Source organism: Mirounga leonina, unplaced genomic scaffold (assembly GCF_011800145.1).
Source record: "Mirounga leonina isolate KUSES-001 unplaced genomic scaffold, KU_Mleo_1.0 Mir_94, whole genome shotgun sequence".
In the NCBI taxonomy this organism is placed as follows: domain Eukaryota; kingdom Metazoa; phylum Chordata; class Mammalia; order Carnivora; family Phocidae; genus Mirounga; species Mirounga leonina.
Window position 1 is genome coordinate 47,592,644 of NW_023270855.1, and position 23,459 is coordinate 47,616,102.

General features: G+C 52.1%; 1 protein-coding gene across 4 annotated transcripts; it reads right to left on the reverse strand.

Annotated features, from left to right (window-relative positions):
* Nucleotides 1-408: 408 nt before the first annotated feature.
* On the reverse strand, nt 409-21,971 carry TPM4 (tropomyosin 4). 4 transcript variants are annotated; one of them, XM_034998512.1, is made up of 9 exons: nt 21,834-21,962; nt 16,100-16,225; nt 11,624-11,757; nt 9,488-9,605; nt 8,937-9,007; nt 7,928-8,003; nt 6,236-6,298; nt 6,080-6,149; nt 409-1,825 (listed from the first exon to the last, which is right to left on the reverse strand). In XM_034998512.1, exons 1-9 carry the CDS (start codon nt 21,945-21,947, stop codon nt 1,743-1,745), a joined length of 855 nt encoding a protein of 284 aa, XP_034854403.1. In that variant the 5' UTR covers nt 21,948-21,962; the 3' UTR covers nt 409-1,742. The 4 variants fall into 4 exon arrangements, with proteins under 4 accessions (XP_034854403.1, XP_034854402.1, XP_034854404.1 ...); XM_034998513.1 differs by lacking the exon at nt 409-1,825 and adding an exon at nt 4,876-5,044 and having other exon boundaries at nt 21,834-21,971; XM_034998511.1 differs by lacking the exons at nt 16,100-16,225; nt 21,834-21,962 and adding an exon at nt 15,540-15,839.
* Nucleotides 21,972-23,459: the final 1,488 nt, after the last annotated feature.

Genomic DNA, 23,459 nt, shown 5'->3' on the forward strand with positions numbered 1-23,459 from the left:
GTTGATTACTCTTCAGCAGCTCTCCCCTCCTGAGCAAATTAAGTTCAGGCTCTCATCAGTGTGGACACAGCTTACCTTCCAGCTTTCCTACTTCCTTCCTTTATATATGCAGTGCCTTGTGCTTTCCTGACTCAAGCAACAGAGACCATTTTCCCTGTTCATCTATTAAAATCCTAGTTATTCTTCACAGCCTGGCTCAGGCAGGACTGGGTATAACAAAGGACAGGAGCTTTTGAATTAGAGGCAGAATGCTCTCACCTGAATATAGAGATCATAATCCTCACAGGAAGTCATGGTATAAAGCAAGTAACATTTGTTAATGATCTTGGCACAGTTATCTTTCCCTCCCATCCAATCAGCGTTCACTGAACCAGAGTACCTTCCAACACATTCTGAAGTTCACACAAATTATAGTTTATGTAAAAATTTATTTGACGAAAATGTAGAAAAAGTGATACTATTACATATGATACAGTTGCAAGAATCTAAATGAAAAGTGTGGGTTTTATTCAATTGCAGTTTGCTAGTGTCCCTTCTGGGTAGTGTGATGCTTAATAAATAGGAGTGAGGGGCAGAGGATTTGGATAAGCTAGAAGCAGGGTGATTTTGTCAGAATTGTAAACTTGAGTTGGCCCCCACACTGCTGGGGAATGTGGAATGTTTAGCTCTGAGATGTTAACCAAGAAAGCAGAAATATAACAAAGCCAAAATGTGCAGCCCTGCCTACAAAATACTCCATATCCAGTTTAATCAGGAGTTTCTTGGTCTTTTATTAACTTGGTCCTAAAGAGGAATTAAAGTCCTACACAAGTAAATCTTCAGTTTGCCATTCCCTGAAGTATAAAGGAGATGAAGCTAGGCTGATTACTTTATCTCTACTTTGCTGGCAGAGAGGCCCCTTCTGCCCAATATTTCTTAACAACTGCTCAGTTATTGATGGCTAGTGGTCTTCGTGATAGGACTTCTCTGAATAAGACTGAATTCTACCACATTCATTCCTGGTCATTATTGGAATAAGCTATCTGCTCCTCAGAGAACAATTTTAGAATGAAAGGAACATGTAGAAGAGCGTAACATCAAGGATCTATCCAGAAAATATCGGGGTGATTATTATGATTATTTCCCAAGCATTCTCAAGCCGACTGCTCAGAGGATGTTTGTTCTGCATGGTGGAGCGTGGGAAAGAGCCAAGATGATTAGGTTATTCTGTCTATGGTTTACGACTTCCCACAAAGCCAGCCCCCTCCCCTTGGCTTTTTTTTTTTTAATTTTTGCTCTCAATGGAAAATCCCTACCCATATTTTAATGTGATGGTCCCTGGCTACCTGTCGTGTGACCAACAGTGGCCCAGAAGGTATATATTCTTCGGCCTTTTAAGTTGACCCATGACTAGATACTGGAGTTGTTTTTGAAAAGTGTAGGGTTGTCTATTCTCCCAGGAACCAAATGCCCTCAGTCTTAAGAGAGTATGCTCACTGTGAAATACCCTGCCTACCTTATGAATTAATGCAACTTAAGGATAAAAATAGAGCTGAAAAAGCTGGTGCCATTTGAAAAAAGGAAGGAATTAGATTTAACTGGTGCTCAAAGCTTCTCTGATACAAAATATTTGGTCATATATTCATAATTTGCTTGACATTTCCAGCAAAGCGAAGATTCAATAGCAAAAGAAACTTCTTACAAGAGAAGAGAAAGACACGGAGCTCTGGAGTTTCTGTTGGAACAAGACTCTTCTGTTTTGGTTATATACAGTTAAGTTCGTTTAGTGTCTGATCCAGTGTCTGATGTAAGCCCACATTCTCTTCTTTGGCCTGGGCAAGTTTTTCTGGTGAGGATTAAGAGTGGGGGAAAAATAAATTAATAAGCATCTTTGTTAAGGAGAAAAAAGTTTCTAAACTCTACAGTCAGGGTGAAAGTCATAGCAGAGAAGGTACTTTACATTTTAATTATAGCAGAATACCATGGAATAATAGAGATCAAGTATCAAATATGGGAGTCAGGGCTGCAAGATAAAATACAGAGTCTTCAATTAAATTTGAATTTCAAGTAAACAACAAATACTTTTTTAGGACAGGTATATCCCAAATGTTGCATGAGATATACTTATGCCAAAAAATTACTCACTGCCTATCTGAAACTCAAATTTAACTGGGTGTCCTGTTTTCATTTGTTAAATCTGGCAATCTAGAGTTAGAACACCTGGACTTAAACCCCAGTTGTGCCACTGAAATACGCCATTTAACCTTGTTAAATCTCAGTTTCCCCATCTGTCAAGGATAACAACAGCAATATGGGGCATGGGGATTACCATAAGGAACAAACAAGAGGCGCTTCAGAACTTAGGAAGTGCTGCAAACATAAGACTTTAGTCCTAGATATGGGAAACAGCACATTTCCCCCCTAGTGCTAGTTAATTAGTCTTTGCTAGGAAATCATAATCCTGAAACCCGTTCTTCCTTTGGGGGTTTTGGGAACGGCCACTGAAATTCCAGGCATAACTGTGTTGTTGTGTCTGTGTGTCCACAGCCATGTAGTCAAACCCTAGATAAATGCAGCATGACTGAAAATCTAAGTCAGACTACAGGTGAGTTATTAAGTGATAAAATAAATTTTCAAAACCTGGAAAAGTAAGATGCCATTTAGAGCTAGGCACAACAGCGACCAAGATGGAACTGGTTTGCAGTGAGTGATGGCCGATAAGAGACTAGGCCAAGAATCATTAAAATACTGCAGGAAAGCAAATGCCTCATAAACTGTGATAGGATCAGCTTGGAAATTTTCAGAAAGAAAAAAAAAATGACTGCAAAGACGGCAGTCTTTCAACTAGAACTGCTGACCCTTTCATCTGAGGAGGCACTTAAAAACATCAAGTTGCTATGATCGGGGCGGATTCTGTCAGAGAAAAGAACAGTGAGTGACCTGGGCCTGACCAATGTGGATGGACAGTGCCCACCCCGTGTAAGCCAGTTTCTCCATGGTCTCACCTAATCCTCACTGACGGAGCCACCACTTTTGTTTTGCAGAAAAGCTAAGCAGCTTGTGCAAGGTCCCACAGGGCTGAGATTCAAACCCAGGTTTCCCCACTACAAATCCTGACCATACTCCACCTTGCCACTTGGATTCCCTGGCATCTACTTTGTATTAGAGCTGAGATTAAAAAAAAAAAAAATCTTTCCCTTAATGTATCAATTGCCCTCAAGAAGTATGACAGGCCCATAGACCATCACGGGTGGTAGTAGATCCTGATAGCCCAAATCTCTCCATAAATGAAGTTCCACTTAGGTGCTTAGTTAGGTAGAATGACTGGATAAGCAGGGCTGCAGTTATTTCAAAGGGTGGAGGCCACATACATCTGGAAAAATCCCAGGAACAAATATATAGAGTGAGCAAACAAAAAACACCCACCCCTTCATAGTCTAACCTTTCCAGAGTCATAAGTATGGCAGTGTGTGAGGGGAGTGGTTTATGCAAAAGTTCAGGGTGGATGATAGCAAACCAGGGAGAGGCTGAGGGTGAAAGGGTGTGAAGTTGTTTTTTTTAAAAAAAGATTTTATTTATTTGAGAGAGAGAGAGAGCACAAGAGAGGGGAGCGGGAGAGGGAGGAGCAGACTCCCCCGCTGAGCAGGGAGCCCGATGCGGGACTCGATCCCGGAACTCCAGGATCATGACCTGAGCCAAAGGCAGTCGCTTAACCAACTGAGCCACCCAGGCGCCCAGGGTGTGAATAGTTTAAGGGAGATGGATTTTAGAGGGATGAACATAAAGAACTGGGACAGAAGTTCCCACCTGAATAAAATCATAGGATGAGGAATAATAAGCTATGGTGACAAAAAAATTGTTAATCTAATTGGCGATCTTCATGCTGCTCCCAGGTTCAAGAGGCAGTCTAAAAGACATGCGTGGACAGCAAAATGGCAGTGTTTCTGGAATGATTTATGGTGGTGGTGGGGGGGTGCAGGGGAAAAGTGGATAAAATATTTAAAATTTGGATTCTTATGGAAAAATCTATGAGCTTTCGGTCACTACAGGCATGATCTCTTAATACCCACAGGCTAACTTTAAGAGTTCTCACCAAACCAAAGCAAGGTTCCTGATTCAAGTTAAGTATGAGGAGACAGACGTTAGCATCTCAGGCAACTTTGGAACTCGGGAATGAACTCTCTCTGTCTGGCTTTCCAGCAGCTTCCACCCCCTTTCCCTGCTAATGGGATGTGCTTTCATCCCTTGTGTAGTTGTTTTCTAAGGGCAGGGGCTAGAGGTGAGGCTCACTGGTGAACTTCCTCCCAGGACCAAGGGCTGGGTAGATGTTCCATGAACAGTGAAGACACAGGGAACCCCGGACACCATTCTCAGGGTGTAACACAGAGAAAACAAATGCGAAAAGGAAGAATAAGGAGACCAGAATGCCATTGCCGCTTTGTGAATCCGTAGGTCAAACCCCATTCAAGAGGAGCCTCTTTTTAGACACAAGCCTGCCGGTTTTTGCAAGTTCTGCTGACTCTATCAAGCTGCTTAAGAGGCTGGATAAGTCTCCATTCAAAAACAATTTCTATTTAAGGAAAAACTGCTATTGGCATGCAGATATTTAGCTAGCACATATTTGAGAGCTCCTGCCAAATTGGCTTTTGTTTCCATATAGGCAGAAACAATCACGTGGGCATCATTTTCCTTTTGAAATGAGCTCTTCATGTGAACCACCCACTCTGTTGTAGCCATGGTCAAGGGAACCAACAGCTACGGCTCAAAAGCGGCAAGGGAAGAAAATGAAAATGAGGGCCTGGGCATGAGGAGCGCCTGTCTTTATTTCAGTCACACAGTCACAGACACAGCAGAGGAAGGCTTGAAAGACCAAACCAGGAGGCAGGAAACGAGCTTCTAGAAGCCCACGGGAAGTGCAGGCACCACAGTGAGGAGGCCAACTTCGGTATTGCTAGGACAGAGGGCAGCACCCCAGCTCCCTCTCACAGAGAGGTCATGTCGTTGAGAGCATGGTCCAGTTCCTCGCTGATAGCTTTGTACTTGAGCTTCTGAGCATATAGCTCGTCTAGAGGGCGGAGGTCCCCAGGGAGAGAGTTTGGAAAAAGAGGTACAGGGAACAGAACGTGAGGGTCGGAATGGAGTGCCACAGATGAACAACGAGAGGAAGAAAACAAAAGTGAGAAAACAAAGCATGAACTAGAAGAAAGTTGTGTCCTATGCAAAACAAATGAGGAAGCAAAAGATCAATGGAGTGGTTTCTAAGTGGCTTGAGGCTCTGCAGGGGATTAGCCATGATGAATCTTTAAAAGAAAGGGGGACTAGACATGGACACAGCTTCTACCCCCAACCTCCCGCCCCAAGTTATTTCTGACTTGCAGTGATGTCACCCAGTCCAAAGGTTATACTTTGGAATGCGATATTTTCCCTTATATGGAAACCTCACCTCCCAAACCAAACACTGGGACACATGGTCTGAGGAACAAGTTTGGCACCCTTTCTGGGTGAGATAGATAATTTTAGGAGATTTTGTTTGAATCCCAAGATGCTAGAATTTCCCAGTTTATTTTATGACGAACACAGGACAGAATTCTTTTTCTTTTTTTTTTTTTTAAGTGGGAACTCTTCAAGAGATTCTGGGATATGTGGGCACAAGACTTTCAGACTGGAGTCTTTATTCAGTCTCTACATTCTCTGTATTTTCATTTTTCTCATACTGTGATAAGCTCTGAGTTCTCTGGGAGAGAGCTTCTGTGAAAATGTAAGGCATTTTAAAAATGCAAGGCGTCTCTCAGGAATGAGCAAATTGAAGGACATTCTAAAGACTTAAAACAAAATCAGCCATATTTGGGTCTCTGTATTCACACGTGGAGCCAATTAAGCAGAGAGCTTTTACTTCTGGAAAAATGGCAACTCAGGTCTACATTTGACTTGCACTGTCCTGTTCCAGTGCCCCAGACCTCCAGATGTGCCATCACTCTGTACTTAACTTTCCTAGGATGAACAAAGCCCAACTCAGCCCCTCCAGAGACTCCTCCCAACTGTCAGCAGATTGTCACGAAGGGGGAGGCAGAGCAAACGTAATTAGATGGTAGTTTCGTACCTTCCAGGTCATCAATTGTCTTTTCCAGTTTTGCAACCGTTCTCTCTGCAAATTCTGCACGGGTCTCAGCCTAGAAGAAAAGAAAGGAGTCACTATGATTGCTTCAAGACCCAGCCGAGAGAGAAACCTGAACTAGCTGGGTGTGATCGCGCTCACCTCTTTCAGTTTGTCAGACAAAAGTTTGATTTCTTCTTCATATTTATCCTCCTTTTCAGAATACTGTGGGAGAAACCAAAACAGCACTTAAAAAAAAAAAGAGGGCGGGGGCAAAAAAAAAAAAAGCATAGAAGAATGTAGGTTCTCTGTTCCTTGGAGAAAAGCATGTGCATGAAGCACTATGAACATTTCTAAGAAGCAAAGTGGAGGGAGCACCTTTCCAGATAGAAGCAATGTGCACAGAACTCAAGAGAATCGGCAGAGGAGCCCTCTGGGGTGGGACTGAGCTGAAGGCCTGGGCTGGATTAACTTGAGATGGATCTGTGATCAAGATGGAGCAGATGGTTGAACGGAAATGATGCCACGTGGAGCCCTCCACAGTTGGCCTGATTGATGTTTCCCACCCCGCTTCCCACCATCGTTCTCAAACGCGTTCTGTGCACTCTCCAATCTCCCAGCCTTAGTACCCCCGCCCCCCCGCCCCCAGCAGCATGGGATGTTCCTTTCCCCATTGACTACCTGCCAGAAAGGATTTTTGTCTTGCAAGGTTCAACTCAGATTAGTATCAGCTAACCTTTACAGCTGCTTGCTAGGTGCCAGATATCCTCAATCCCATTTTACAGATGAGTAGAAGCATCAGAGAGGTTAAGTAGTTTGTTTAGGGTCACATGGCTATGAAGTGACCACACCGTGACTGACCAGAACCTGACTCTGGAATTTGAGCTCCTGGCCTCCATTGTGCTTTACAGCCCTTTTAAACATCACGTCCTCATGACACATTCCCCAACTTTCCAAGGTCCCTCTGTTGAAGTCTCAAAGCACTTTATTACTGGGTCAGTCTCTTCTACTCAACTACGCTCTGAGCCCTTGCAGAGCAGAAGCCATATTATCACTGTAACATCTACCCCTTGGCCTAGGACAGCATTTACCATGCCCACAGGAGCTAATTTGGCATGCACAGGTGATAAGCCACGTTCGCTCATCAAATATCCTCGATTCCCTGTTAATACTAATGACATAGCTCTAAACAAGACAGATACAGTCCCTGTCCTTAAAACTTACCATCGAGCAAGGAAGGCATGTAATTATGACAAATGTGATCATGATAGGAAAAGAAGTAGGCGGGGCTATACAGCTGAGAAGCCCCTAACCTAGATGTTCAATGCAACTGGAGGGCAGTAGGAGGTGGGGAGAGTGAGGAATCGAGGAGGATGGCGAATTCACAGGGCAGGCTATGGAAGAGTGTGTGCATTGTTCCTAACATGGTTCTCTCTGGTAATGACTGCTTTGGGAACTATTTCAACCTAAAAAGCCCAATTCCGCCTCTTCTATCTGCTGCTCGATCTTTTAGAGTGTATTTTATGGAGGATCCAGGGGATTCATCTGAGAGTGAGGCTCTGTATACAGTTAGGCTCAGATCTCCTTAAGAGGAGCCTGACCAGGTACAAATCTCATTCCCTCTCCACCCTCCTCGAAGGCAGAGATAAAAGATGGTGCGAAGACCCCACTGAAGAAGGAACTCTAACTGCTGGACCTCTCTTTTTTGGTGGGGGGGAAAAACCTTGCTGCTGGGCACCAAAGCCACTGTTAACAAATATAGGTCAGATCCCCGACACCCTGGGCATATACTCCCATGCACCATGGGGAAGAAAAGTAAGTCCAGCAAATCACCAGCGCAAACCAACCACCAACCTTTTCAGATGCAGCCTCGAGTGACTTCAGATTGTTAGTGACATTCTTGAGCTCTTCTTCCAGGTCACCACATTTTCTGTGCAGAGACAAAGGAAATTTATGTCCTGTCCCCCCTTAGAGCAGGCAATTCCCCTGAAAGCTTTCAAAAAGAGGAATCCACGCTGCCTAGGGCCCCCGGAAGGAATGCGGGGGAAAAATGTTAACGGCTTCTTTCTGAGCTGTAGTGCCGTGCACTTATCCAAACCCTATCGTGTCTGGCAAAGGCACAGCAGGCCGAGGAGTATTAGGAAGGTTTGTAAAGCACTCCTGGGCTCTCGCCAAGGGTGAGGCAACAGGGCCTTGTGAAATCTATGATTGATGAGGCTGCCTCCGGAAGGTGTAAGAATGAAACGGGGCGCAGGAGGTTGGGAGACAATCAGTTTGCACCCGACACTCCAGGAGGCAAACTCTGAATGGATTTGCGAAACTGGATCCTCTCTCTCAGCACCACGGGATGCTCCTCGGAGCTGGATTCCTCACCCGAGGCCAAGGGGGAGAGGCTTTTTGTGTGTTCGGAGCTTGCGGGACTGTGGTCAAGCTTCTCACCTCCCACCCCCCACAAACACCCAGGAATGAGTCACAGGCAAACAATGACATGAAGAACAAGGCAGAAACGCTGACAGAGAAGCCTGCCTTCCGCAGGTAAGTGTTCTCTTAAGAAGGCGCAGCCTCCTGAGATATCCTCTCTGGGAAAACGGGACTTCCGGGCTTCTCTGCTATGGTCTGTCTCACGTCTACTTCCCAACACCTCTGTGGGAAGAGCGAACATGTAGGCAGCGCTTCCCAGGGCAGAAAGAACAAAGACTCTCAGCCATGGAGGCAAGGAGGAAGGGCTGAGCTATGAGTCCCAGCTGCTCATTCCACTTGAGCAGAGGCCTTAAAGAGGGTCAATTCCCTACACGATCAACTCCCCCCAACTTGGCCCCAGGAGCCGAGCTGGGCCCCCTCTCGGTCCCGCTCTGCCACTCACAGTTCAGACACCTCGGCACGCTCCTCGGCCCTCTCCAGCTCGCCCTCCAGGATGACCAATTTACGAGCCACCTGCAGACGGAAAGGATCTACTGAGACCCCAACAACCATGTCTAGTAGGATGCCTCCCCCCCCCCGACCCTTGTAGATGGCAAGGCCTTGCCCAGACCATCCGCGAGGACGTGGGCCCCAGGAATGAGGCAGACGGGAGGGGAAGCCGACCACTGAGGCCAGCAGAAGAGCGACTGACCTTTCATGGTCTCAAGACCCATGATTCCCAATTTTAGCCAAAACACCCAGCTACGGGACATAAAAGTGATCTGATCATTTGGTCTCCTAAGTTAGACAAGTGCCACAGAATTCCCCAGGCCTTCCTGGCATCGTGGAAGATATGGTTTCCTAGCCAAGTGGCCGTCTCTGGAAGAACAGATGGGGACGCAGAAGGACAGCTGAACTAACCAAAAGCTTCCTTTAGGCAGCCCCAGGGCCCTCCCTATCACAGATCCATTTCCTCCCCACTTCCTGCTGCTGGCCTCCGCCAGCCCCACTGACCTCCTCATATTTGCGGTCGGCCTCCTCGGCGATGTGCTTGGCCTCTTTGAGCTGCATCTCCTGAATCTCCATCTTCTCCTCATCTTTCATGGCCCGGTTTTCTATCACCTTCATTCCTCTGCAAGGAGCAGCCTCGTCATTATCTCCACACACCGATTACGGCTCATCATACACCTCCACACGTCTGCTCATCCAAACTCCTCTCCAAGAACCATGCTCCAAAGAGGAAATTGTAGAGCGGTTCTCATTCACTTCCCCTTTGCCTCAAACTTCACAACTGCCCTATGAGGTACACCATCCCCACTTTACAGACGAAGAAATGGAAGCACAGAGAGGCCAAGTAACTTGCTCAAGGTTGTGTAGCTCGTAAGTGGCAGAGCTGGGGTTCAAACCCTGGTGATCTGGCTCCAGGGCCCATGCTCCCATCCTATACGGCCTCTCACTGACCAGTAACAAGTACTTGTACACCAACAGTGACCACAGTGTGATGGAGGTCGGGGCCAGCCTGGCTGTGGGAATGATGAATTCTACTGCACTGGGGGCGGAGCTGTGTATGTGTCCTGGGAGGCTTTCCAGAAGAGAACACAGGGAACCACAGGAGGGTTTCAGAAACAGGAGGGAACAGAAACCAGAAAGACAAAGGGACTGCCATGGGAAGACCAGGTAAGAGACAGGTATGTATGCTCAAGGTGAGGGGTGAGGAGGAGCTGAACTGGATAGGTCTAGTTTGGAAAGGACAAGTATCCGGGGGGGAGGGAGGGGAATGACTGGATATCTACAGCACAGCTGGCTCACCCTGGCCTGCACTGCTTGGAACGCCCTAGGTAAGACCAGATACCTCCCAAGGATAACGTATTGATGTGTGTCATGTCTGCCCAGAGTGGAGGACCATACATGTCTTGTTGTTTAATAAATATGTCACTAGCGTTCGTAGCTCACTGTCAAGACCCCTTCACATCTGTACAAAGCCTTAACCTCAGCACCCAAGCAAGCTTGGGAAATCTTCGCAGCACTGGAGAGATCCAAGTGACTTGCCCAACGTGAAGTAAGCGGCTGTGGAAGGACTTGAATCTAGATTCTCCAGTTCCCAAGTAGAGAATTCTTTCTACCAAAACTAGCAGTCTCCCAATAAGGGCGTCGCCAAAGGCCTCCGGTGATATGACACAAAGAAGTGAGGGGCCTTCCCAGGCTCTCTGGGTTTGGCGAGGTCCTGGAGGTGAGACGGGACGTCTGGCCAGCCCGGTCTGCCCGTGAACATGGGCAGCAGCGAATCCAGGCACAGCCATGAGCAACTTGTGACTGGGTCCCTCACACTTCCTGGTGGCTGAAGCAGAGCCTCTGCTGGGCTGTGGCCCCCCCATGGCACAGGCTGTTCTACACTGCACCGGAAGAAATTTCCCGAAGGGGCAACAGGCGAAGTCCATCTCCAGGGTTGGTTTTTAATCTCACAACAGCACAATCAGAAATTAATCCTTTGGAGGACTTCATACCAGGAAACCATGGCGGACGGGTGAAACAAGCGTCCTGGTGTGATCGTGGGGTAGATACACAATGACCACTGGCCTGGCCCACACCATCACCGCACAAGGAGCCCATTTACCACCACACAGAGACAGCTGCTTCTGTGAATGACACAATCTGACCTCAGTCCTCCAGAGCCTGCGCCAAAGCATGAATTTTCCTGTGCCGGAGGACGGAGCATCCTGCTGGAGGCCCAAATGCGGAGTGCATGCCACCGAGGTGAGGAGCGCTGTCAGTTTCAAGTCTGTTAATGGTGCTGGTTTGCACGTGTCCCTGACATACAGTTGTCACTGACGAGCAGGCTTAACAATCGTCTGTGCAAATGGTCCATTCCAAGTTTTCATCTCCCATCCTCCTCTCCCATCCCCCAGGAACTTGGTATCGTGAGAACACCAGCGAGATGCAGAGTGGCTCTCAGAGAACCTGCAAAGCAGCCTTCTGCAAACTGGTGGCCAGTGACAAGTCATACTCACAGGCTTACATCTACCCATTTTTACATTTTTCTCTGCCAGTTGGGAGTTCTCCTTCAGTCGCACCCCGGCTCTGGGAGGTCAGCCGCACAGCACCACCCCCACTTCTGAGAAGCACACGCTGATGCCGCCAGGTCATCCTTACCTCTCGCTCTCATCGGCAGCCTTTTCTGCCTCCTCCAGCTTCTGCAGGGCTGTGGCCAGTCGCTCCTGAGCCCTGTCCAGCTCCTCCTCCACAAGCTGGATGCGTCGATTGAGAGCTGCCACATCCCCTTCGGCCTGGGGAGGTCAGAGGTGCAGCCGGCTTAAGACGTGAAAGGCCAGCCCAGCATCCCCAACTCTCATGGCATTCTTCCTTCCATTAACACACTTCCCTCTCTCCCCCTGCCCGACAGAGCCCACCCGGGAATGCAGGCAGTAAGGAATTCACACTCTCATCTGGAGAATGTGAATTTTCCATATGTTCTTCCCCCGAAAACGTCCGAGAACATCCACCACTCAATGAGAAAGGTGTGTATCCCAGTACAGGACAGGCAGTCAAGTCAACACGGTCGAGTGCCAAGCACACCACATGCTGGGAGAAGACAGTGCTGGCCTCTCTGGGATTCCTAGAGGGTAAGGCCACCAGTGCCCTGGCTCACCCTGGCATATAGAAAGCTCTGCTCCCAGTCACCTCAATGGTAAGATAAATGTAAGAGTATGGAAGCCTCAGTTAAATGTTGGCCGCACAACGTGGGGAAGCGGGGGCAGCACCTGTCAGAACACAGCCCTGAACTAAGTCTGGCCCAGAGAGGATGGGACAAAAATATCTAAGTGAGGAAAGGAAAGGAAACGTGGTTACAGGCACGGAAGGGATGTCTGAATGGTGACACTGGCTTTTCAAGGTATTTGCACCTACAAGGAAGGCAATATGGCGGTGTACATGAAAGCAGGAACTTTGGGCTCAAAAAGCACTCGGTCAGAATCCCTGTTTTGCCAATTTGTAGCCGCGTGGCACCGGGCAGGTTGCTTCACTGCTCTGGGCCTCCCCATCCCAGCCCCAGCACCGTGAAGACTGTAACTGAGGGTGTGGCATTGCACCTGGCATGCGGGAAGCCCCAGGATTTCACCTCATTTAATCCTCCGGTATTTTATGATGGGGAAATGGAAAGGTCCAGCTAGGGGCAGTGGTTCTGTCCAGTGTCAACAGAACTGGCCTCAGGAAACCCAGCCCATGGCTCTTCCCTGGCTGAGTCTGTACCCTGCTGAGTCTTGTGGAGGCTTTGAGAAATACTGAAGAGTTGGTGAAATTTGACTCAACCGAGGGAAGACGTATAAAGCTACACTGGCTTCTTCCTATCAAGTCAATCTCTGAATTGGGGAAGGCCATAAAAATTAGTAGGAAACTGCTTCCTCCCCTCCCCCCAACCCCCTGAATTTATACAGCAAAAAAATGGAGTAGAAGAATGAGGCCAGAGATGCTGAAAAACAGAGACTCAGGAAACTGCTCAGCTCCAGAGTCTTAGCAGCAGATGGAGGGAAAACTCCCACAGGTGTTTCTGATCGCAACTTCCTCTGAAACACCAATTTGGAGACTACATTAAAACCACCGATGAACTATTTTAAGAAACTCACCCACTCCTTCTAATGAGTGGGTGCCTTTTATTCTTTTTAATAACGTGAATTTTAACTCCTTCAGCAACAGGGGCAGGAATGGATCCCCCCCCCCCAATAGTTAGTACATTAGCAAAACTGCACAACCAACACCATGACCTAATTCTGGAACATTTTCATCACCCCCCCCCCCAAAGTAACCCCATCCCCATTAGCAGTCAAGGTATTGAGTTTTAAGATCATACAAAGGTGCTTTATTCATGAGTTGTCTTTAAAAAACGAAAGTGGACTTTCCTTCTGTGGGGAATTCTGAATCCTGATAACCATGCTTTTGGCACATTTTCAACTGTCTGGAATTGAAAGAACGCTTATATACACGACTATAGACGTGCATACATATATATGTATTTTTGAAAAACTGCTAGTCACTGCTAGTCATTTTGGGCTCCACCCCTTCCTGCAATCAAAGCTTCTACACTCTACAAAGGATTTCCCTTATAAGGTAAAAGAGGCTTGCTAGATACATGTGGCAAAGGAACAGGAAGATGTCGGTTAATCACACAAAAATCTAAACGAAACCAGCTGTCGGGAGGCAGACCCAGAAGTCTGCCACACGCCGGCTCTTGGCTTTCTCCACAAGAGACTTGAGAAAGGTTTCCCCGCCCCCCCACCCAGGGCTCAGTTCCTTTCACCGAGCACTTTCTTCAGACTTCCCCATCCTGACCAAGAGGAGAATGCTTTGAAAAGCAAACTTTTTAAGAAATCCACAACTTTCCAAAAACATCTTTCCTCCCAACTGGATGGTCCTACTCCTAAGTCTTGGCTCGAAGCTGAGGGCCATATTTAAGCAGAAGTAATTGTCCTCCAGCGAGATGACTTGGGATGAGATCAGAGGGAGGGTTCTGCCGGTTCCTTGTGTGAAAGAGGCCAAACCAGCTACCGTTTGAGGCTTGCACCAGGTTTCTGAGGCCTCTTCACGCCAGAGCAACCCTAGTGGAAGACTAAATGCTTCCACTCAGGCCAACACTGGGACAGTGTGGGGCTCTTCTCCAGACTTGTCAACACCTTGGGCATCTTTTCCATTTCTGGGGTCCCCACCCTCAGCCTCAACACTCCAGCTTTCCCAGGCCCTGGGCTTCCACCCTCTCCAACTTTCTTGCACACCTAGGGCTCTTCTCCCAGCAAACTCTTATTCTATAATAATGACTGCTCGACTTCCATTTTGAAGCCTACCCCACGGGGGTGGGGGGGTTGCTCCCCTGTCCTGCTCCCACAACACAACACTGAACCCCTCTGCAATGCTATCCAGCCTTATTTGTACCCCTCACACCCATCAGACTGTGAGCTCTTCTGAGGTGACTGGGAGGGGAGGAAAAACAGCCCAGGAACTGAGCACCTACTATGTGCCCTTACTCCCCGGACCCTCCCAGCTATCCTAGGGGATCTGCATTATGGTCACGGCTGCTTTACAGATGGGGAGACACGCTGCTAGGGGGTTAAGTACCAAGTGGTAGGAGATGGCGTTAGAATCCGGATCTCTCCCCAGCCCCAGGGGTTGCCACCATCTGTCCTGCCTCGAGGGGCAGTCCGAGGACTGAGGGAGGGCGAAGAGGGCCCTCCTCCGTCGGCCCCATTATATGTCTCAGGCCCCGCAGCATGGAGCGGAGGCACACCGAACCACCTTGGGTCGAGGGCCCTGAGCTAACATTCCTAAGTTCTTTTGGAGAAAGGCGGGGTCCCGCGGCCGTCGCTCGCCGGTCGCTCCCGAAGGGACCAGCTGGGGAGGGCAAGGCCGGCGGCTCCGGGCTGAACTTCCGCCCCCCGCCAGGGGCGGACACGTCGCCGCCGCGCCCCTGGGAACAGCTGGGAAAGTTCAGCTGGAGCCGGGAAGCCGCGTAAGAGGGGAGAAAGTGCGACGCCCCCCCCCCCCCGCCCCCAGAGTCCGAGTTGGCTAGTCCAACCCCAGACAATGGAAGCTCAATGTTTCCACTCTCACTTCCCGCTCCAAGGTCCAGTGGCCGGCCCCCACCCCACCCCCCGCCCAGCACCCCGGCGCCAGCCCAGAGTCAGATGGCAGTGCGGCGCCCCCCACAACCTCCTCCCCACTCCAGGATCGTGCGTCCTCCTCGGCCCCATCCCCCCATTACCCGCTCGGCCGGCCACGCCCGATCCGGATGCGGCGCCCCCTCCCCCGTCCCAGGCTGGGGAAGGAGGATGACCGCGGAGAAAGGGGGGTCTCAGCAGCCCGCCCGGGGGAGGGGGCTGCGGGTCCGCGATCCGGGAGCCGCCAGGCCAGAGGGCGCGAAGGCGGGCTAACAAGGGGCGCGGGGGGTGGGTGGAGAAGCGGGTAGCGGCCGCCGAGGGCGGGCGGGGAGCGCGGGAAGCGGGCGGCGCGGGGAGAAGGGGAGAAAGGAGCGCGCCCTGGGCCGGGGGATGCCGGGGCGCGGGGCCAGGGCGCGGGCTCTCACTTTCTCGCGCCGCTCCCGCTCGCCGTCCAGCTCCCGCTGCAGGCCCTGCGCGCGGTCCTCCGCCTCGTCCGCCTGCTGCTGCAGGGCCTGGATCTTGCGTTTCACCGCCTCCAGGGAGTTGAGGCCGGCCATGGCGCGGAGGCGCGGAGGCGCACGCAGCGGGCGGCGGGCAGCGGCGGGCACTCGGCTCGGCTCGGCTCCGGCGAAAGCTGCACCAGCCGCGCCCCGGCCCCCGAGCCTTTGCTTGCGCCGGGGCCGCCCCCGCCTCTCCCCGCCCCCGGCCCGGCCGCCGTCGGGGCGATGAGGTCACCGGGCCCGGCCGCCGACGTCAGCACCGCTGGGGGAGGGCCTGACGTCGGCACCGCTGGCCACAGCTGCTGGAAAGTGCCCCTTTTCGGGACTTATTTGGAGAAAGCGCCGGGAGGCACCGCCTTCTCCTCTTCCTCCTCCTCTTCCTCCGGCGCTGCCCGCCCCCCCGCCCGGCCCCGGGGCTCCCGCCTGCCCGGCCCCGGGGCTCCCGCCTGGCCCAGCCGCGGGCGCCCCCATTACTGCGCACGTACGTCGGAGGCTTTCTTCTCCGTCAGCTCCAGCTTCTCCTGGGCGTCTTTCAGATTCTCGGAGTATTTATCCAGCTCGTCCTCCGTCCCCTTCAGCTTCTTCTGGAGGTGTGTCAGCTCCTCTTCCACCTGGGGACAGATGGGGGGACCTGTCAGCCTGGGGACCACGTACCCGTGGCGGAGTGGCGTCTCCCACGTTCACAAGAGTCCTCTGTCTCTCCGGGCCTCAGTTGCCTCACCTGCAAAACAGGGATAACGATACCGTGCACCACTCAAATGCTACCTGTTAATATGATTTGCACCTTCTTCCCATCTCGTGGGACCAGCTGTGTGTGCTTATCTTTGGGGGGGTCCTGGATACTCTTTCAGAATCGATTACAGCTTTTGGGAAACAAGTCCCGACACACTTCCCAGAAACACACGTTCAGTCTTGCATCCCAGTTTCAGGGGTGCGGACTGCTGGTGATCCCGAGTTAAGCAGAAATAGGAGTCTCATCCTCTGGGCCCAGATCTCCCCCAAACCCCAGGCTGTCCCTCTCTAGTCCTGCCTCCTGCACTGGCAGCTAGAAAAACTTTCTAAATGTATGTTTGCCCTCCTCCTGCCTAAAACTGCCCTGGCTCCCCATTGCCCAAGAGATTGGGTCTCCGACTTTCCCACAAAATACTCTGAAAGGTTGGGGCACCTGGGGGGGCTCAGTAGGTTAAGCCTCAGATTCTTGATTTTGGCTCAGGTCATGACCTCAGGATGGTGAGATTGAGCCCCTAGTTCGGCTGGTGCTGGGTATAGAGCCTGCTTAAGATTCTCTCTCTCCCTGTACCTCTGTCCCTTGCCCCCACCCCCGCCCCATGCTCTCTCTCTCTCTCAAAAAATGAAATACTCTGAAGGCCCACCCTATTCCTGTACTTGGGGGGCTTGGCTAGAAGAGAGATACCCCTCAAAGACCACTTTCTTTGAAGGCTAAGGTTAAATCTTTAAAATTACTGCACATCTGGCTTATGTTCATTTTAATAAAAATGTCCCCCACGTTCCCAAGTTTTCAGTTCTCTTTGTTTATCCTGGGAGCCTTGCCCCTCTCTTGGCCCTCCCAGCTTGAAAAGCTCAGATCTATGGGATACAAACCACAAACCCCTTCACCTGGTCCATCTCCATTGCGCTCCACCACACCAGTCAAGAGTCAGTTCAGGAAGCCTTCTCTGTCACCTCCAGGCTGCACCTCCCTCCCCTGTCCTGAACTCTGGTCCTCTGGTCAGTCCAGCTCATGCTTTGATCTGACTTCTGTCTCTGGTAGTTTGACGCTGTGGTCCAGTCCGTGTTCCCAGGGTGGGCAAGGAGCCCTCCCTGGGCCCTGCTTCATCCTCCTGCTTCCTCTTCCCAGTAGGAAGCCCAGAGAGGTGGAGTGACTTTCTCCAGGTCACCCAGCACAGGGTTTGAACCCACTTCTGAACAGGCCCTTATGCCAGGCCTGCTTTCCTACGTCCCTTTCTGACTTCCTTCTTTTCTTTAACATCCGGAAGAAGGTATGTTATTAGAGCTGATGTGGCTTCTAGGTCAAGCTCTGAGTCTGATCTGGGTTACACACTCACCCCTGAGATGATGTGTAAAATGTGCCAGATGCTTTGTGTGTGTGTGTGTGTGTGTGCGCGCGCATGTCTGTGCGAATTCTTTTTTTTTTTTTAAGATCTATTTATTTATTTGAGAGAGAGAGAGCGCGCGCACAAGCGGGAGGGGTAGAGGGAGAAGGAGAGAGAATTCAAAGCAGATTCCACACTGAGTGCAGAGCCCGACATGGGGCTCGATCTCAGGACCCTGAGAACACAACCTGAGCCAAAACCAAGAGTCTGACGCTTAACCAACTGTACGCCACCCCCCCGTCCCCCGTGCAAATTCTTAAAAGGTCTCCTGTCCCATCTTCAAGGCCACCGAGTGTCCTACTGCTGAGCTAGGGAATGGGGAGGGGGTGGGGCTCAGAGGAGGAGGAGGGTGACAGCAGCTCAGGCCTATGGCAGGCTCCACAGGGCCTGATCTTGACCTTCGGGCAATAAGCCTAGATGCCTGGCTCCAAATCCCAGCTGTGTGACCCCTGTCCCCTTTTGTGGCTTCAGTCTTCTCATCTGCAAAATGGAAGCCTTGTCGTGGTGGTCTCTGGGTGCCCCAGCAGCTGCTGTGAAACTTCTGCCTTGACTGAGAAAATGATCCAGTTTCCTGGAAGACAGGTCAGCGTGACCCAGCATTCACCTGACTTCCTTCTGGAAGGATCTGTGGGGTGCAGCATTTACTAGGTGCCAACTATATGCCCAGCACAGCGCTCTCTTAACATGACAGAGTGAGAGCAAGTTCTGCAGCTTTGGGCTCATCCAGGTGTGAAGATGGTTAGGTTTTTCATGACATCTTCCAGCAAGGTTTGGACAACAATTGGTCGGGACTGGGGTCGGGGGCTATGAAGCATTTAGAAAGTGCCAGGCACACGACACGTACTGTCTCACTGAAGCTGCATGTCAGAAGGGTAAACTGAGTCCTCGCAGGAGGAAGGGACTTGCCCCGGGCCATAAAGATAGGGGGTTTGAACCCTCATCAGACTGATTCCAAAGCTGGTTCGGTTGACTTCTAGGTTATGCATGCCCACTGCCCACCCGCTTCCCACTGACCTTCCACACCCAGCACCAGTACCCCTCCCCTTGGGAAGCCCACCCTGCTGCCCCGGGCAGAGCCTCACCACCCCCTTGGGCCCTCCCAGTCCCTGTCCCCGCCTCCAGCCCAGCCCTCTCCATGTCTGGCTCTGTCTCTCCAAGCCTGACTCCTCTGGAGTAGGGCCGGGCTGAGGTCACCCTGAGCCAAGCCCCAGCATCACTCAGCATGGGGCTAGGCCCGGTCCTCACCAAGGAAGTCCAGGGGAGGTTTGCAGAATGAATCAATGACACACCCAACGCTTCAGTGGTTGGAGCCAGGTAGGAAAAATCAGTAAGACTGACACAAATCGGGTTCCTTTCCCTCTGCCCAATTTCTAAGCACAAAGTGTGTGCTGGTGTATGACACCTTGCTGAGGAGGGTAGCCTTGCCCTGGCTCTGTATGGTCTCTGACAAGTCACTTCCTTCTCTGGGCCTCAGTTTCCCTGCTGTAAAACGACTGGGAAGGTCAGGGAATGCACACCTTAGTCCCTGTAAATGGGGCCTTAGGACAGGGCTGAGGCAGGATGTGGGGTCAAAGTCCAGTTGTGGCGGATATCACTGCCCTGGGAGGGGAGTGGGCAGGAAGCTGGGAGGGCAGGGCCTCCCGATCCTGTTCCCACACTGGACAAACAGGGCCTAGAACTGAGACTTTGCTGCAAGGTCCCCAAGGGGCAGGCTGGTCCCGGGACCCACACTCTGGCCTCATGAAGTGTAAGGCACTCCAGGTAAGTCAAGTCCCTCATTGCCTCCTGCCTCCGTTCCTAGGTGGGACAGGCCATCGGCCCCTTAAGAATGTGGCCTCTGCTTTGGGCCTCTGGAATCTTGGGTTCCACACCTGGCCATTAGGAGGGGGGCCCGTGCCCCCATGTCACAGATAAGAACACTAAGGGTTCAGAAAGGGGCAGCAATGTGTCCTGAGTCAAAGTTAGAAGAAGATCCAGCCTGGATTCAAGTACAAGTCCACCCAGTGGGTGGCTTCATGGAAAACCAAGAACAGAATGAATATCCAGCTGGAGGCCAGAAAACCTGTCCCTGCCTTTTTGGCCATACCGATGGCTGAAGGCTTTGAGAAGCCTTCCCTTTTGAATGTGTGTCGCCTTGGGAGAGTATGCTGTATCAGTCACTCACACCTTAGTGAAAATTAGAGCCATAAACTTGCTTTGCTCTGAATCCCTAGCCGAGCCTCTCATGGCAAGGGCTAAATAATGGATGGAAGTGGGCAGCTCCACAGGGCCTGATCTTGACCTTCAGGCAATAAAATTGGAGATTTGGGGGTGAACCTGAGGATCTCAGTGCATCTCTGCATGTCTCAGGTTCGCCCGCCGTCCCTGCTGGGAGCCCAGAGGGGAGCGGTGGGGGTGCCAGTGGCAGGCAGAGGCCTTGGACCTGGAGCTCTGGAGACAAGTTTCGCAGAAGGCTCCGGCACCAGGGTACACCAGGGGGCTAATGCAGCTGGTGGGCAGAGGCCCAGGCTGGGCAGTCCCAAGGCCATGCTTTGGAGCAGAGCAGAAGTCAGCTGTCTGGGTCTGGGTGGCCAGATCAGCCAGTGCCTGGCACCCAGCACAAGATGGGTGTCTGTGTTTGCCAGGGAGGAAGGAGGAAGGGAATGTGGCAGGGAGTGCTGGGGTGGGGCTGGCCTCTGAGAATGTGTCACAGGTTCTTAGGGAAGCCCCGGGATACTGGGGGATGGGGAGGCCCACAGAGGAAGTAGGGCGTAGGGCAGGGCAGGAAATAATCCTGCATTTATTGAGTGCTTACTCCGTGCCAGGCACCAGGACAAGGGCTCCACCTGCAGTCACCTCTAATCCTTCCATGGTGTCACTTTCCTATCTCAAACCTGGGGCCACTGAGGCACAGGCCTTTGTTCCATGGCGCTCAGTGACCCAGCGTGGACAGAGCCAGTCTGAGCTCAGAGCCTGTCCTTTTTACCTTCCAAGCTGGCCTGGTGTATGGGCTGAGCAGGGCTCGGCACGGAGTGTTGCTGTCCTGGGCAGCTCCCGGGGCTTATCTGAGACCCTGATGCTTCTGAGGGCTGGGTGGTCAACCCCAGCGGTGCGGCTGAGTCCTGTGGGGGGCAGGGTGCTACGGAGAGAGCAGCACCCCCTTCCCTCCTCCCACTGGCTGATCTGGCCACCCAGACCCAGACAGCTGACTTCTGCTCTGCTCCAAAGCATGGCCTTGGGACTGCCCAGCCTGGGCCTCTGCCCACCAGCTGCATTAGCCCCCTGGTGTACCCTGGTGCCGGAGCCTTCTGCGAAACTTGTCTCCAGAGCTCCAGGTCCAAGGCCTCTGCCTGCCACTGGCACCCCCACCGCTCCCCTCTGGGCTCCCAGCAGGGACGGCGGGCGAACCTGAGACATGCAGAGATGCACTGAGATCCTCAGGTTCACCCCCAAATCTCCAGCTGCCCCAGGCCTGACTCTCACCCAGCTGCCCCGGCCACACCCACACTCGGCCACCCTTCCTGCACAGTCCCACCTGGGTGTGTCCTGGCACGGGTACAGGGTGACCCTCACACACAGCTCGGCACCGCCACCCTCACCACTACACACACGCGTGTGCACACGCACACACGTGCACACGTAGCCGGGCGCCGCCACCCTCACCTGGACACTAATACACACACACACACACACACACACACACCCCACCTGTGCGCACACAGAAATGCCCAAACACACAAATACACTCTCACACACGGTATCCACCAACCACCCCATCTAGTACACACCCCCCACGCTCATCCCCTCATCCCAACACCCCTACACACACTCCAGCTTGCACACACATCCAGTGCACACAAACACCCCTCCCTTGCCCAAGCGCGCATGCTCTCTCTCTCTCTCTCTCTCTCTCTCTCGCTTTGCTCACCCTGGCCCTGCTGGGGTATAGTCACCTCTCTCTCCCAGCTCAGGGACCCTGGAAAGACAATGGTCCCCTCACTCTCAGCCATCACCCCCTGTCCCTTGCCCTGACTCCAGGCACTGAGGTTGCTGAAACTCCCGCCTTGGGTCCCAGAGCCTGGCCTCCCGGCCAGGAGCACCCCACAGAGGGCACTGGGCACCTCACCTGCTTGCACTTCTCCTCAGCGGCTTTCTTATCCGACTCGGCCTGCTCCGCCCGGTCAATGGCGTTCTCCTTGTCCAGCTTCAGCATCTGCATCTTCTTCTTGATGGCCTCCATGGCTGAGCGGTGGGGCGCGGGCACAGAGGACTCTGTGGAGGGGGCTGCGCTGCGGGCCGGGGCCGAGTGAGCAGCCAGGCGGGGGCGAGGCCCTTATAGGCTCCCAGGCGCACCGCCCCGCTGCCGGGCGAGACCTGGAGGAGGCCCAAGCCCAGGCTGCCGGGCCAGCCACCACTCGCTTGCTCAGGAGGACTTGGCCAGCTCACCGGCCGCCCCACAGCCCTCGCCTTATTTGGGCCTAGGATTTTCTCAAAGGAAAAAAAAAAGGAAAGAAAAAGCCCGACCCGTTTCCATTTTTAACCTGGTGACACAGGTCCCTGGTGGGTGTGCGGGCACAGCGCTGGCTCAGCAGGACCCTGGTGGACCATGGGCCAGCCTCAATTTCCCTGTCTGTGCTGCGGAGCACAGAGAGGGCTTGCGTGTGGGTGCAGAGTAGGGGCGAGGTGGGGTGGGGGGGCGCCTGTCCTCCCTTCTCCTCCCCTCTGGTCCTGCCTCCAGGTATTGGAAGTCAGGACTCCATCCCATCTCCTGCTCTGCCCCAGGGGCTCCCTGCGTTACCCCCCTCTTTCTGGCAAATCTTTGACTCATCATCTTCTCCCTCTGTCTCCTTTCTGATGAGTGTCTTTGTGTCTCTGTCTGTGTCTCTCTCCATCTCTCTGTCTGTGTCTTCCCACCTCTCAGTTGGTGTGTTCATTTCCCTGTCTCCCTGTCTCTTTTGGTCTTGTTCTCTTGGACTCTCTCTCTATTGCTTTGTCTCTCTCTCTCTCTATCCCTTCAGGTTCCCCCTGTCCTTCTTTCTATCTGTCTCCTCCTATGTCTGTCTCTCTGTCATCTCCCCTGCCCCCGCGGGCCGGCATCACCAGGGCAAGATTGACCTGGATCATCTCTTGGAAATTCTTGGCAGGCCCAGACCAGGCCCTGATGCCCTCCTGAAATGGCATACGCTCTCTTCCCCACTCAGCATCCGTCTGTGGCTCCCCAGCACCACTGGAATAGGAGGTGGCCTTAGCTCAGCTTGTCATTCAGACTCCTGCCCGTTGCTCACTCCCCAACTCTCCACAGCAGTGTTTCCCAGGCAGGGCTGTGGTCTCCCCACCTCCAGGCCTTTCCAAGTAGGGTACTCCCAGCCTCCCCGTTACGCTTCCCCTCTGTCCTCCAGCAATCTGCCTTCAGAAACTCATTCTTTCGTGTGATGAACACGGAGAGCCTTTCATGTGCTGAGCCCCAGCAGCACATGCTCAGAACGTGGTACCTTTTACTATTACTGTTATTTGGTCATCAGTTTTGGACCATGAGCTGCTTTGGGGCAGGCCTGTGCCTCAGTCTTATCTGTGGCCCCTCAGTACCTGGCCTCCAGAAGATCAGAGAACCCTTATTAAAGTGAACCATTACCCCTATACATCCACACGCTCTCTCACACACATTCTCACACCACCCCTCACCCCCCCCCCCACACACACACTTCTCCAACTGGGAAACTCTATTCATCCTTTAAAGTCCAGATCAGATGGC